This window comes from Lithobates pipiens, unplaced genomic scaffold (assembly GCF_037356315.1).
Source record: "Lithobates pipiens isolate NorthernLeopardFrog02 unplaced genomic scaffold, aLitPip1_a1.2 Scaffold_19, whole genome shotgun sequence".
Classification (NCBI taxonomy): domain Eukaryota; kingdom Metazoa; phylum Chordata; class Amphibia; order Anura; family Ranidae; genus Lithobates; species Lithobates pipiens.
The window spans coordinates 327707358-327724313 of record NW_027507764.1 but is presented as its reverse complement, the minus strand read 5'-3'; the positions used below and the strand labels follow the sequence as shown (position 1 = coordinate 327724313).

Below are 16956 nucleotides of genomic sequence, written 5' to 3'. Positions count from 1 at the left end.
ATTATTTAACCGGTTCCCGACTGGCGAAAGCTGGGACCTCTGTGAGTCGGGTCACGGGTCCCGTGGACTCTAGCACTGCGGGGATACCCACAGTCGTCTCACGGGGAGGAAGAAGGGGGAGATGCTAATGTAAACAAGCATCTCTTTGTTCTGCCTAGTGACAATACGACTGATCTCTGCTCCCTGTGATCAGGAGTACAGATCCGTGACATGTCACATGTAGCCACCCCCAGGACACTCTTAACCCTTACCCTACCCCCTAGTGGTTATCCCCTTCACTGCCAGTGTCATTTATACAGGAATCAGTGTATTTGTATAGCACTGATTGCTGTATAAATGACAATGGTCCCAAAAATGTGTCAAAAATGTCTGATGTGTCCACCATAATGTTGCAGTCACAATAAAAATCTCTGATCGATGCAATTACTAGTGACAAAAAAAATAATAATAAAAATGACATAACTATCCCCTAATCTGTAAACCCTATAACTTTTGCGCAAACCAATCAATGAACGCTTATTGCGTTTTTTGGGGGTTTTTTTATTACCAAAAATATGTAGAAGAATATGTATCAGCTTAAACTGAGGAAAAACATTTTTTTTATATATTTTTGGGCTATAGTAAAATATAATGCGTTTTTTTCAAAATTATCGCTTTTTTTTGTTTATATATATATATATATATTAAATATATCTATTTATGGGGGGAAAAAAAGACGTAAATTTTGTTTGGAAGCCACGTCGCACGACTGCACAATTGTCAGTTAAAGGGACGCAGTGCCGAATCGCAAAAAGTGCTCTGGTCAGGAAGGGGGTAAAATCTTCCAGGGCTGAATCGGTTAAAAAGCTTCCAAGAGATGCAGCACAGTAACCATGCATTGTTTTTGCCCTGTTAGTGGCTATAAAAAAAGCTGTTTTTTTTCTGGGAAAAAGGAATGTCTTGAATCCTTTCCTGAGTTCAGCAAACTATGTCAGTTCATTTGCAAAAACCATAGTTAAAGCCCCAATAAATCTTGATGTATAAGCTTTCCTGTGCTATCCCCTCTCATATCACAATACAACAACTCTAATCTCCCTCATCATATCATAATGCAGAATATCTCAGCAAACTGTTATTTCGATGTTGGCTCCTTGTGTTTGCTATCCTCCATGTTAAGTAATGAATATTAGAGTCTACAGCTTGTAAATAACTAATTAGAGCCTGAGAAGGGGCTCACAGTCTTCCTATTCTTCTCTTACATTCTAGCCTCCTAGGCATCACTAAGAAGGGTAATGTCCAGGAAGCAATAGTAGAAGCCACAGGTGGCTAATGGACCCAGAGTTTGCAGTGGGAAAAGTGTTTATTATTCTTGTACACATTTGAAGAGAACTTTAAAAGAAAAAAAAAATTGTTTAAAAAAACTACCCCAACTGGGTCTGGCAGTGTTGGACTACATAATGTCTAGGAAGCATCTGCTCTTCAAAGCCTCTTCACAAATGTCCCTTTGCAACACTTTTATTACACATACCCAACGTTCCAACACAGATTTGTAGCACGCAACCCCTGGCCCTTTCCCAACAGGCCAGATCTGCTGTCTTGAGGCCCTCTGTTCCTTTCTGCTTCTCAGTCTCTGGCTTTAATGGCATGACTGTTGAAACCCAAGTCTTAAAGGATAGGGGGATATCTGAGTCTGTGATTCCTACCTTGCTAAAAGCAAGAAAGGTCACTTCCAGGAAAATCTTTTTTTGCCTGATGTGAACACAGGCACTTTAATCCCACAGATTATGCTGTACCTTGCATTTTAACCTTCCTACAAACAGGTCCTGTCAGGTTTTGGGCTTGTCCATTATTTTTCAAAGTCACTTGACTTCACTCTCCCTCTCTCATTGTGTATTTAGTATTAAGCTCCACTTGCAGTACCCTGTACTTCCTTGGGATCTCATCTTGGTTCTCTTTGCTCTGCAGAAACCACGCTTTGAGCCTATCGGGGATATTGCCCTAGAGAATTTCTAATTTAATGTAGCCTTTTTTGGTCACCATCACATCCTCCAGACATGTTTCTGAACTGACCCTTGTCTGTAAAGAGCTCTTCCTCATACTTCCATCTTTTATCCTGAAATTGGTTTCAATATTCTACCTCGATGCAGACATTGTTCTGCCATCCTTGTGCCCTGCTCCTAAGCATCCAAAGGAAATCTCTCTACTTTGCCTGAATGCAGTCAAAGCCATTAGAGTATACATATATAAAAGTTCTTTTTTTGCATAATGTTTAAGAAATCTGATCACAAGCTTATATCTTAAAAGTGAAATCTCCTCCTGCGCTTTAAGCACCCTTTCCAACAGATCTTGGGAGATTCCTGGACATATTGGCCCCAAGCCTCTGTATCCCAGTTGTGTAAGGCTGCCGACCTCGTCTTCTGTTCATATTTTTTTTAATTTTACTGGATGGGTGCCCAATCTTTTGCTGATGCAGCTTTTGCAGGTTCTCATAGCGGCACTCTGAGGTTGTGTCATCTGACCCTTGCTGTTTGCGCGTGTTGACACAGTTCTGTTTGCCTCTTTGTGGCCCACCCCTCTTATTTATTGCTTGGGGACATTCCATGTTGTATAAATAATGCATACTCTGCCTGTGAGCTGTATGATTAAGATGAGTATTTTTGATTTACCTGTAAATTGCATATTTTTAAGTATAGTACAGGATACTTCATTCATTTTTCGGTTTGGAGTGGGGTAGGGTTTTTTTTTGGGGGGGGGGGGGGAATCTTCAAAGTGGAAGGCGAGTCAGAACCTAACTAAACTTAAGTCTACTCCCAACTCCATTCTAGGTCATTTATATCTACCATGTAAAAATAAAAATGCCTATACTTTCCTATTTTGAAATCACTTTGGATCAAATCAAATAACATGATCAGGTCCCAGTGACAGCTTCAGTTTAGAGGAGGGACAGCAGATGCTCCATAGTGAGCCTGTGGATGACATTCTAATTAATAATCCACTATTGTATCTCCTCCCAAAGCCTTCTGTTCTTATATATCACCGGAAAAGCCAAATCGTGCCACCACCCCCTTGTAGAATGGCCACTCACCAGACTTCACCGTTACAATGTGCCTTCGGTTCATTCAATGGATAACCACTCCTTAATACGCTCTCCCGTTAGCAATTCCTCAGTTATTTGTATAGTCATAAAAAGGTAAATGAAACCAACATAGTGTAAAACCGTTTCACCTTTAATTATAAAACTTAAAAAACATATTGCACTCACATCTCAAAGTGTCTTCTAGCTGACACTAAGCTTATCCAGCCATATGTAAACAGCGTAGGATCGGCCAAGCCAATGATGTTCCACAGTTGGTTCCTTCCTCCCTCCACTCGGCCAACCTGTCTCTGGCTCCTCTTGTAGCAAGTCTTTTTCCTGGCGCGATTTGGCTTTTCCAGTGATATATAAGAACAGAAGGCTTTGGGAGGAGATACAATAGTGGATTATTAATCAGAGAGTGAATTGGATCCATGTTGCAGCAGGGTGATCCGGATTAAAGAACCATTGAATATAAGGACTATTATTTCATTTTATATACACATTTTTTCATTTATATTTTTTACTTATTTATTTTTTTCAATATATATTTATTTTGTAGGGTACAAGATTGGTTTGTGATTTTTTTGAACACTTGGAGGGGTCCCCAGGGGGAACATTACACCTAGAGGAACAGGGTAAATGGAATAGGCTTAGAATAGGGGTGGGAGCAGATAGTTAGGCTCTGACTCGCCTTCCACTTTAAATTTAACAATGGAGGCAGAATCTTGCATTGAAAAGCAAAAGTGCCGCATAGGATTTACTGCTGTCTAGAATGTAAAGAATGATTTGAGCTTAAAGTGTTACTAAACCCTGCATTCACTATATCTGGTCTCTTACAGTACACAGAACATGGAAATGCATTTTAGTAAATAAAAACTGCTAAATACCTTTTCACATCACAGCAGTATATAGCAGTCTTATGACTTCTATCTGTTCCTGGTTAAAGCTTGTAGGAGGAGTTTTCATACTGTACTGGACTGCCCTAACAGTATGAAGGACCCCTGACCTTCTGGATAGTGCTGATTGGCCCTGTGCTGATCACATGCACTCTCCCAAGTAACAAAAAACAGCTCTCTAGCACTACACACCAAACTGAGCATGTGCATCCTGACTCCATAGACTCTGTGTTATTGAGAACTGTTTTGCAGTCAGTGGAAGAAGAGGAAGATCTATACATAAAGGATCAAATAGCCTTTTTACATGATGCGGGGGATTAACCTCTTGGGTTCCACAGTGAGAGCATGCTTTACTGCATATATAGAATGATTTTACTGCTGTGGGTTTAGTAACACTTTAAGACCTGTTTTACTTGGGCTTTGGCTTGTATACGTGTGAACAGCAAGCTTTGACAAACCATTTGTAGAGCTTTCAGCAAGCTTTGTTAAAGCTTTTAAAGTACCATTCAGCTCTGGTTTGTAGATTTTGAATATAGATTCTAATGGGATTGCTCAAGACTGCTAGCATCTTGCTTAAAGCGACAATTCCCATTAGGAGCTGAATGGTACATTAAAAGTCTCACCAAAGCTTGCTGAAATCTCTGCAAATGCTTTTGTCATAGCTTGCTGTTCACACTGCTAGTATACAAGTTGAAATCTGTATGAAGCAGGCCTAATCGCACAAAATATACAATCTTTAGATTAGGTCCTCCTTTTACCCACCTAATAGCACTCTGTATCTCAGAAGGTTTATCTCCTACGCGTTTTCTTAAATTGCAGCTTGCTTTGGAGCGAAAAAACAACTGTAGTGTATGGTCATAGAGAATAATGGCCATGCTTAGAATTTGGACTGTGCTACAAAATAAGTCTACCAGGCTATAAGGCATTGAAAATAATTGATCTCCGTGTGGCCAATGGATTATAGCTCTGCAGTCCATCATGTAATGCATTTTCTGGTAGTCATATCTCCAACTTGTATATAAGATACAGTTATAAGAAAAAAATCTAACATCAAAACAAACATGTAAACATCTCATCAAGCTGTATTTCAAAGTAAATATTGCAATAGCTGTGTCCTCAGTAAAGTTAATACGCTGTAGTTTTCCTTTAACCGCTTAAGGACCGCCTTCTGCACATTTACGTTGGCAGAATGGCATGGCTGGGCACATCAACGTACAGGTAGGTTGCTCTTTAAGTGCCCAGCCATGGCCACAGGACCCGCGGACCCGATCGCTGCTGGTGTCCCATTATCTGGTCAAAGAGCTGAAGAACGAGGTATGTGTAAACAAACCTCTCCCGTGCTTCCTAGTGTGGCTGTCACTGATCGTCTGTTCCCTGTTATAGGGAAAGAAGAGCATTGGCGTCACATACCAAGCCACGCTCACCAACAGTAAAAAAACACAAACACGTCACACTTAACCCCTAGTGGTTAACTCCTTCACTGCCAGTGTCATTTACACAGGAATCAGTGCATTTAAATAGCACTGATTTCTGTATAAATGACAATGGTGCCAAAAATGTCCGATGTGTCCGCCATAATGTAGCAGTTACAATACAAATTGCTGGTTGCCACCATTACTAGTAAAAAAAAAATTATAAAAATGCTATAAAACTATCCCCTATTTTGTAAACGCTAAAACTTTTGCGCAAACCAATTAATCGCTAATTGCGATTTTTTTAATTTTATTTTATTTTTACCAAAAATATGTAGAACAATACGTATCGGCCTAAACTGAGGAAAAAAATTTTTTTTATATATTTTTAGGGGATATTTATTATAGCAAAACGTAAAAGATAATGCATTTTTTTCAAAATTGTCGTGCTATTTTTGTTTATAGAGCAAAAAATAAAAAACTCAGAGTTGATCAAATACTACCAAAAGAAAGCTCTATTTGTGGGAAAAAAAGGACGCCAATTTTGTTTGGGAGCCACGTCGAACGACCGCGCAATTGTCAGTTAAAGCGACGCTGCAAATTGGTCTGGGGCTTAAGTGGTTAAGAAAAAATGCTCTAAACCACATTTGCTTTCTTATCGTCAGGCCCTTGCTACCATTATCTAGTTTGCCTGGTGTTCATTGTTTGTTATGCCACCAAGAGAACCACTAGTCCCCAGCAAACTGTGACTGACTTGTTAAAAATCGTGTAAATGTTGCAGTAAGATGTTTTTCCTACTGTGTTCAAGGCTGACAGATGGATCAGCTGTTTAGAGGGTGGCAGCAAAAAATATTCACTGGAACTGAGTACCATAAATGGCTCCCAAGCCCCTGGTTGGGTTAACAGCTGTAATTCAAATTCAGCATGCTCTTCTATGTAGCCACTCTGGCAGATTGGTTTCTGAGTCATTAGAATTGGTATGTATGTTACCATAAAGCAGTTTTACTTTGAAGAACTCATATTCTTCAGTGCTTGTTATAAAACAAGGCTTTTGAGAACATTCCCCATTTCGTTTTCACATGCATTGTAATGATGTTTAGGCATGCTTTCATTTAAAATAATTTATTGTATGCATGGCTTGACTGGTGCGTACTTAGCCATCTACCAGTATCATGGCACATCATTATGTGCTGTCTGTTTAGTGGCATATTATCATTTTGTTTTATGGCATGACAAAGGCAAGTATCCCTTATTTAAAAAATCCAATTTGTTATAAGTAGGTCTGGAACAGTAACCTCATTGTATGTCTCTTATTATAGATACACGTTTCAGAGTCTCATACTCTTAAAAAGTGCTCTTATATGTTTTCTGCATAATGTCTTGGAACCTTGGAATGTTACCACTATTGACTAAGCTCTAAGATTTTTTATATATTTTTTTGCCTTCATTATTGTCTTGTAATTGTAAAGGTTTAATAACTTTTTTTTTTTTCTTTTATTGTAGCATGCAATGATGCTACCAGTGCTGACCCATCATATCCGATATCATAAGTGTCTGATGCATTTAGATAAACTAACTGGATATATTTTTAAGGATCGCTGCTTGTTACAGGTGAGTAGATACAGCATCTCTGTTATGTACATGAATTTTGGCACCTGTAACCATTTTTGTTCCTTAAAGAGAATGGGTTGCTATTATTGAGGTGATTTAAAGGAAAATGCCCCCCTCAGGCAAGGGTGTTAGGTGTAATCCTGGACTCTTCCTGTCCCTTTCAGTCACACATCCACTCTCTGTCCAAATCTTGCCTATTTCATCACCACAACATTTCCAGAATTCTCCTCTTCTTAACAACTGACACCACAAAGATTTTCATTCACTCCCTTGTTATTGTCTCGACAATTGAAACTCCTTCCCTTGCCAGACTCATCCACCTATCCAGCCACTTAGTGTCCTCCTCTCTCTGCCTCCTCTACTTCTCCTCTGCCTATATCTCCACTGGCGCCTGCTTCCTAACTGCATCAAGATGAAAATATACTGTACAAAGTTATCCACAACTGTGCCCCAACCTACAACATCATCTAATAATATAATACAAACTGTCTGCATCGCTCCTTCCAAGATCTCTTGCTCTCTAGGCCCCTATCATCACCTCCTACCATGTTTGTTTCCAGGACTTCGCTAGTACTTCTCTCTCTTCCCCACCCTACCCCAGTCCATACAAATGTCTCATACTCGGCCTTCAGGTAATCCTTGAAAACTGACTTCTTTAGGGAAGCATATTCTACCTTTACTTTAAAAGTGGACTTTTACTTTTTCCATCAATGTATCTTCCACAGTTATTACCCTTGTATATTAGTTACCTCTCCATATAAATTGTAAACTCTCTTGAGCAGGGCCTTTTTAACCCTCTTGTATTGAATTGTATTGTAACTGAACTGTCTCCCTTTATTTTGTTAAGCTTTGAGCAAACTGTTACCACTATATACACCCTGGATAATAATAAGAATCAGTAATGATGTATATATCCACATATGCATGGTAATTCTCATTTACTTTGTTAGGATGGACATATATTTAAAGAATAATACCTGAAGAGATATCCATATTTTCCCCCATCCACATTAAACCAAGTGAAAGGACGAATCTCTGATACTGGCTATTGTATTCTTACAGCCGGCACCCACGGCTCTCAGAATACCTGATAAGTGACTATAACTGATTGGCTGCTGTCACTGTTTGGCTGACTTTTTTTGGCAGCTCTTTCCTCAGTCGAGGTTTGGCAGGACCATCCACTGGTCATATTTTGGTTGATTGCTGTGATTAAATACATTTGAGCCATGTATGGCCAAGGTTAGATTATCATCTAGGGCTCGTTAGCCATTGTGTACCCAGATAAGATTCATGTTTGGTATTGCAACTAACTAAAGAAGTCCATACATGGACCTTTTTTTTTTTTTTTTTTTTTTTTTTTTCAGCCAACAGGCTGAACTCCAAAAAACTGAACGGGTTTCCCCATTCACACATTTTAAGTGGATGGGTAAATCCTCCTCATTGTGATGTAGTATTCTGACAACAGATTCCCCCTCTGTTAGAATACACAGATCAGTGCTGCAGCCACCGTTTCAGTGGCTTTTATTGGTCAAGGCGGTTGAACAGAAGTCATTCAGTAGATCGACTTTTGTTCAACTGCAGTGGCTGCACATGGTTAGAATTTGTCCGGTCAGTGCTAAACCAGACATATTTTGATCTATTTATGGCCACCTTAACTGTGTGTATGGGTCTTCTGTGGTTATGAGATCTTCTGCCCATTGGTATCTCAAAAGAAAATAAGCTTTCTTAGGATGTACAAAGGTTGGGTGAGAAGCAGAATAGTCAAGTCAAAAAAACACGGTGAGAGAGGAGGGTTCAGAATGTTGGAAGCTGGGAATATGGGTAGGTGTTGGTGCTGTGAAGCTAATTGTTAGTCATGAAGGGCACCTTTAACCCTTTTAGCATCATAAAAATTGCAAATTTGTCTCTGCATTTTGGTGTAAACTCTCTTTCGCTTATTATTGTAGGTTATAACCAAGATTATAAAACAACTGTCACTTTGACTGTGTTTGCAAAAAACAAACTAATAAAAAAAAAAAGCTTGAAAGTGCAGTCGCTCTAAATCTAAGGGGTAGATTTAAAATGAGTGGAAGCTCTGCTGATTTTATCATCCAATCATGTGCAAGCTAAAATTAGTTTTTTATTTTCCTTGCATGTCCCCCTCGGATCTACAGCGACTTTACTTCCAAGTGCCCTTTCGAGTGCAATTGCAGTGTAAAGTGGATTTTCCTTTAGTAAATAACCCCCATTGTTCTACAATATATAAAGCATGCTGGTGATTAGGAAAGAACAAGTACTACAGTATATTGCCACTCGAACATTGAAAGGTAGACTCCACAGTCGCAGTGTAATGTAACAATCACAGCCAGTGAGCCAATGAGCAGAGAGAGGGGCGTGGCTCAGCCACAGTTATGTGTGTGAATTGACATGCAGAGCAGTGACTCAGGAATGAGCCTGCTTGGGTGCCCCCATTGCAAACTGATCTGGGAGCACTCGGCAGTGGGGGGGAGTGTATCAAGCCTTCTCTGTGCAAAACCACTGTACAAAAAATGTGCGTATGACATGTTTGTTATTAAAGAAAAAAAAAATCCTTTAATATTACTTTAAGCTCACATACAGACAACATCCACAATTTGTGATTTATTTTCTGAAAAAAAATAAAAGCTCTTTAATTGTAAGTTCTGTACTGGCACGTATGTCATCAAACCAACCTACCAGGTCAGCCAGGAAATTTAAAGGTACAGTACATGAACATTTTTAGTGCAGCTGCTCTAAATTTGTCCATGCTCTCTTTTGCACGGGTTCTTAGTGTCCATGTATTGTATGCAGCTCATAAGGTCTTTTATTGTTGGTTGTAATCATAACACAATGGTTACATTTTTCATAAAGCATTCTTGTATCATGAAATCACTTTCTCACTGTCTGCACAAAATACTCTGATATTTTTGTTACTACTATACAAAAACATGCCCAATGTAGACTAATCTATTTTTTGACCAAAAATGTTGTTGCAGAACATTAATCCTCCATACAGACAATCCAGGGAGTAAATCTGTCACTGTCAGCGGACCTGTAAGGCACAAATAAACCCCTTTCCTTTATCAAAACAAGATTGAATCCCTTTTCCTGTGGCCAGGCTTGCAATGCACAGCTGAACCTCTTTTTGTTCAAATACAAACAGTCTAATGATTCCTGACAAATATTCACCTTGGCCTTTATATGAAGAGTGTTTAGCAGGACTTGATCATGCATTTTGTGAAAGCATTTATGATTTTATTTTATTAATTAGTACAAGTATAACTACTGCATAGTGAATATTATTCCATAAGGACACTAGTAGTTTTCATGGATAAAATATCCTGCAGATCAGTCAAGTGACTAATTCTGTGAAAAAAATCAATAGTATGCAAAAGAAAAAAAAATGATATGAACAAAAAACAAATTTTAGAGTCTTCAATGAAGAGATAGGTGATTGTAGCAACACAGTAAAGTTAAATCCTCTCTGACTTTTGAACAACAACGTGAATCTGCCACCAAATGAAGTGCAAGCTTACCAGCTGCACAAGCTGTTTGGGCTTGTGGCTAATACCCAGTCAGGGCCTTTAATCCTTCCCGTGCTGCCAATGGCCAATGAAATGGGCATTACTAGATACTGTTTGCAAAATTGTTTAACAAACTGAAATTTTTATTTATTTTTTTCCAAAGTTTTCGCTTTTTTTTCCATTTATAAAAAAAACCCAGTGGTGATTAAATGTCACCAAAAGAAAGCTCTATTTGTGTGAAAAAAATGTAGTTTGAGTACAGTGTTGCTTGACGGCACAATTGTCATTCAAAGTGGGACAGCCCTAAAGCTGAAAGTTGGCCTGGGAAGGAAGGGGGTAAAAGTACCCTGTATTGAAGTGGGTTAAACACCTGTAAAAGCTTATGTGTACACGGACACACTGTCTGACATTGAGGGACAGAAAAAAAAACAAGACGCCTCTAAAAGCTGCATATAAAATACTCAGTGTGTATGAGGCCTAAAACCTGTGCATAGCATAGAGGCAAATATCCCCCTCTACACACTGCCACACTGCTCCTTTACAGAATAAAATGTACTGTACGTCTGAGCCTCCCCTTTTGTCACTGGGTTGACCAATCAGAATCCATCTGGTCTGTCTCACAAGCGCTAAGGGAGAGGAGAACAGTGGGGAATTCAAATCCCCAGACCTATGGAGCTACTGCAGTATTGCTGACAGTTCAGCAACCCTGGGGGTAAGTCGAGAACCGGGGGTGGAGAGGGTGTCCGGAGTTAGTTCACCTTTCTGTTTTTTTCTGTAAAGGTGAACTAACCCTTTAATTTAGGGGTTACATTAAAAAGGCAACCATGCTATACTCATTTCCTACTTTGAATGTTAAGTAGGGAGATTTTCCTGTTTTAGTCACTTCATGTGACCTTTTACGTAAAAAGGTCATTATTTTTCTTTGGGATTTTTGTACATTAACAGTGTACACAAATCCCACAGTAGAAGGAAGAATGTTGGCAGTTTTATGAAATCATGCCTGGTTACACTAAAAGGGTATTTTTTTTTTTTTTTTACGTTATTGAGGAGCACGGGGGTCAAACATTTGGGTTATACTGCTATCTACCTGAGGATTGGACACTGGCAAAAAAAAACCACTAGATCAATAAAACCCCTCATATTTCTAGCACGCATTTGTTTTTTTTGTTTTTTTCCTGGTGTTTTAGGAGGATGGAAATCTTCTCTACTGAGAAAAGTTTAACCAGTTTTACTGACCTTTTTCCCAAGAAAATATTTTTCCTTCAATCGCCATTTTTCCCGACACATTGCCTGATTGCAGATATCCGGATCAGTGTTTCCTCAGCAATAACTTTGAAGGCTTACCTAGTCATCTCCAGCCAACTGAACCTCATGGTTTAGCCCCCCCCCCCCCCCGTGACTTCACCATTAATATCAACAACACAACCATTGGTCCCTCCATACATGCCAGGGTCCTGGATGTAATCCTTGACTCTGACCTCTCCTTCAGCCCCCATATCCAATCACTGGCTAAATCTTGCCGCCTTCACCACTGCAACATCTCCAGAATTTGACCCCTCCTGACTAATGACACCACAAAACAACTCGTTCACTCCTTGATTATTTCCCGCCTTGACTACTGCAACTCTCTCCTTAATGGCCTACCCTTAAGCAGGCTACCCCCCCTTCAATCTATTATGAATGCTGCTGCTAGACTAATACACCTCACTAATTGTTCCGTGACTGCTGCCCCTCTCTGCCAATCCCTTCACTGGCTTCCCCTACCCCACCGTGTAAAATTCAAAATGCTAACCATAACATACAAAGCCATCCACAACTACGCCCCCATCTACATCACCAACCTCATCTGCAGATATCGCCCAAATCATCCCCTCCGCTCCTTTCCGGAATTCTCTGGACGAGGTGGGGTGGCAGGCCAGTGGCATAATGATCTCCACCTCATTCAGTCAGAGATCGCCTTGTTTTCACTAAAAAATATTTAAAAAAAGGTGTATCCTATGCTGAAAGGCAGACGATTTGCACTGGACCTAGACGTCTGTTGCTATTACTGAAGTAGCAGCACTACTACAATGATTTGCAGCTTCCACAAGGACTGCTTAGCTATGAGATATGCTTACCGGACCGATGTAGCTATTCAATAAAATGCATACCTAAACTTCAGCTTTAATAAAGCACTAGAAATACCTGCAGAAAGTGTTGTTGCTTTTTTCAGGTGATTGGACACGCCCAAAGAAGGCAGGGACATCCATCCTACCCCTCTCACTTCCAGCTAGCCTTAGGTGTTTGCTATTTCCATAGGTGGCAAACCACTTCTCTCTTATGAGAGATATTTACATTCTTTTATGGACATGTCTTTTGTTTGCATGCTTTCTGGATGATTTATTTCAAGATTATTCCTTTCAAGGTAGTTTCTTAATCACTCAGCTGCACTATAGCCACTGTGTCATTTTATGCAGCTTCCCGGTTGGTGGACTCTTTGGCAGTGCCTTGAGGCACCGTACCCAGACTCTGGATTCCAGGTTGAGGTCCACAGCTATGGTCCACCAAGTGTGAGACCAGTCTCTGAAGACCCCGAAGGTTTTGCCCACCGTGGAGGGTGAATTAAGGGTGGGGTCAAATCCCTCTTCTTCTTGCTGCTGAACTGGGAAAAACTCAGCTTCTGTCGAGCATGGATGGCCACACACTGATCAACATTTCTATGGTCCCTGATGAACTGGACAAATTTTGATCAGTCTATAGCCAGTTGTAAAGCAAACTACCAGATAATTCTAGTCTGCTGTTCTTTGATTGGGGCTTTTGTACATGGCATCTCTCATGCCAAGTCACCATTTCTCAGTGACATAGACATATCATATCATTTAGGCTTATGATCTTAAGGACTGGGTTTCACTATTTCATTCTAAGGCACACCATACTAGATCTGTGAGTGTTTCTTAGATATTTTGGTTTTAGGAAATTTTCTCAGACTTCACTGCTGCCATCTGGTCCGCTGTTCACACAATTTCCAAATTCTACCAGGTGGATATTCAGCCTCATCTGATTCCAGCATTGGGCGTAAGGTTCTTCAGGCAGCTCTTGAAACTGCAGACTATTCCCGATTCTGTTCTTTTGTTATGTGTCTATTAGTATTTTATTACTGAAGCCCACTCAGTTGGACTGCTTTTGGAATTGTCTATGAATTCTTTGTTCCTCAATGAACAAGAGATATTTTTGTGCTCACTATGATAACCATTCTTGGAGGTATTTTAAGAACAAAGGTCCCACCCCCTCTGTATCTATGATCTTGCACCAAGAGTTACTTATCTAGAAAACTGGGGCATGCTGGGATTGAAACCTTTTTTTACCAAACTGATCATCTTTGTTTTGCTAGTGTCCCAATCCTTCTATAGGGGGATGCATAGCCCAATTGTCTCTGAATCCCTCAGTGAACGTCAAAAAATGGATTGTATGCTGAGTACAAAAATCCAATTATTTTATTTTCTCTAAATTACTAAAATACAAAACTACTATATAGTAATGTATTTGATTTAACGATAAAGTATAAAAATACTTTGAAAGAGTTTTACTAAAACTAGAATGTGCAACATCTGGTGCAGCTGTGCAAAGAAACCAACTTCCAGGTTTTTTTTTTGTTTTTTGTCAAAGATTTAATTAAATAAGCTGAAGTTAGAAGCTGATTGGCTACCATGCACACCTGCGCCAGATTTTGCACTCTCAAGTTTAGTAAATCAGCCCCTTTGTGTTCAGTTGCCATACTTGCTGGGACAGGAAAAAATAATAATGATAGCCTTACAGAGATTCCAACCTTTCTCAATTTTACTGATGATAGGTGTTGCAATCTGTGTTTCCAGTGAGATAAAAAATTTCTATTACTTCTTATTCCAATGCCAACCAGCAATAAAAACCTGGAGTTGGCTTTAACATCTCAGTTTTGGTATGAACAAGGCTTCATAAGCAGTGCGATATGGTAAAATAGCATTTTTTTTGTTTTGTTTTTTGAAACTTGAAATTTCATCAAAATGTGAGGTATTTTATCTCATGAAACCTTGCTGTATTTTATCTCATGCAATATCCAGTGGGATGGATCTTCTTCCACCAATAAAAAAAGACAGTGTTATCATTGGGGAGAAATCCCTTCACTTCCTGTACCATACCAAAAACAGGAAGGGAGAGGAAATTCCTACAAATTAAAAGAATCCCTTGGGGGACCCCTAGGTCACCAGAACCAGTGTCCCCATTGGAAGATTTCCCCTCTATTGACCCCTTGGTCACCAGAACCAGTGTCCCCATTGGAAGATTTCCCCTCTATTGACCCCTAGGTCACCAGAACCAGTGTCCCCATTGGAAGATTTCCCCTCTATTACTTTTCTTGGAAAAGTTTGGGATTTTCTTTTACATGCACATTTAATAACAGTAAACAGGACAAATAGAGAGGGTGAATCTCTCTAGACAGCAATATAAAACTGACCGGGGTCTAATCCCATCTCCACACTATCCAAAACAAAACAAAAAAGTTTTGCCTTTAGTTATACTTTTAAGTAAAACAGCCCCGGTGATTCTTTGTTTTTCCATATTAAGGCCTCTATGCATTACTGTTGCGAAACTGATCCAAAAAGGTCCACTACTTATTAAACTCTATTTTTTAATATCGTTTAGTGAATTGACGTTTTATGCCATTGTATGAGATATTTACTGAGTGTTCTTGCTTTTTGAGGTTAATACCTCATAAGGTGAAAGTGAATTGACATTTTCAGCATTGTATGAGGTAACTGGAAAAAAAAGTGTGTCACGTGATTAATTATCGCATGAGATATTCTTTGATGAATTGAGCCCATTGTTCCTTGTATCATAATATAGAGTGTTGTTTTTTTTCTAAGATTTTTAGGGACCCAAGTCATTGGATTCCACTAATACATTGCACATTGGTTCATTTTAGATGAATGCTGCCGTACCTTACCCACCCAAATATAGTAGCACTTAGTGACTTACCTTTACTGTTTAAAGCAGTGAATTACTTTGAGATTTAAGTGCAAAACTGTGTTATCAATACAACAATGCTACTGTTCTTTTTGCTTGTACATTACTATGAAAATCCACTATGATTAGAATTATTAATCCTATTTGCTATAGGGGCCATTAATTACGCTGCCAGTTTAATGCCTGGGCTCCCATATATTTCCTTAGGGTCTGCAATTATCGCCAACAACTGCCAACACATTGTAAAATGCCAAATGCTTTTAATCTCTAATATTTTTAAAACCAGTGCATTAAGGCAGAAAAGTAATTTTTCATTTCCAACTTTGAGAGATGAAATACATTTATCTTGTCAAGCCTAGAAAATGTTAGACACGTGAGGGAGCATACACCAGATTCCATCTGCTGTCTCACACAAGGCTAAGTGCTAATCAAATTAACCTGTTCCCTGCCACACGTGTATGGCTAGCTACGTACATTTTTTGCAAGTAGCTCCAGTAAAGGACAAAATAAATGGGAAAGTGAGACGTGCGTTCTTGAAATCTGCAGTATGACACCGGTGATAAATGTGGTATAGCAAGGTAGAAATAACAATTGTTGTTCAGTAAGGAGGCACAAGGCAAATAGAAGTAACCATTATAGGATAGCTAACATGAGGTTAGGTTATGTAGATTTCTAAATGTCATTCCTTCATAATGCTTTTGTGGTCTAACCATTGTTTGTTAGGAGTGAGGCTTTTAAGTAAAAGGGCTGATAGAAAAAATAAATGTTAATCACAATGCTAATTAACCTTATAGGTTTTGTGCTATAGCAAATTATATCACCTGTGGTCTGTTAGGCTTCATGTACACTGCTGCTGGTAAACGAACGTTTAGGAGCAGTTGGGCATTTTTTTCGCTAGAACTCTCCTCTGTTATCTTATCTGTACATGTACACAGGGTCGTTTATAGTAGTTTCTAGAGTTTAGAAGCATTTTTGGAAAGCAAAAAAATGCGTTCAGGGCGGCTGTTCAGAGGCATTTGAAACTCCAAATGCCTGTAACAGCTTGTAAATGCGTGTAAAGGTGGTAAAAGTATAGCCGCATTTTTAATAGAGATACATTTTTGACTATTTGAGAAAAAAAAAACATTTTTTTTTTTTTAAAACGCTCATAAACAAAAACACGGCAAAGCGAACATTTTTAAACGCTGTTTACTATCTGTCAAATTAAATTAAATCAGGATAGACAGAATGTGAAGCTAACCTGGATTACCCGGGTTAGCTTCACATCCATCCAGACAAAGGTAAGAGTGTGGTCTTTGTGTGGTCATGGCCATTCAACCATCCTATCATTGGCGCATAGTGACACATCTGGGACCTTTCCATCCAGAGACGGGCAGAACCGTCTGGCACTCGGTTTGGCAGACATGTAAGCTTTTAACTGTGTATTCCAATAAACTATATCCTTTATAAGGACTATGTAGAGGCTGTTCAAATTATTTGATTAT

At 39.2% G+C, this 16956-nt stretch overlaps 1 protein-coding gene across 1 annotated transcript in view; it reads left to right on the top strand.

The window, feature by feature from the left end:
- The window catches only part of DROSHA (drosha ribonuclease III), a 579282-nt gene that overhangs the window by 374329 nt on the left and 187997 nt on the right, over positions 1-16956 (top strand). Inside the window, exon 17 of the mRNA XM_077492043.1 lies at positions 6867-6974. Within this exon, the coding sequence (XP_077348169.1) occupies positions 6867-6974 (108 nt within the window). The remainder of the gene's footprint in view (positions 1-6866; positions 6975-16956) is intronic.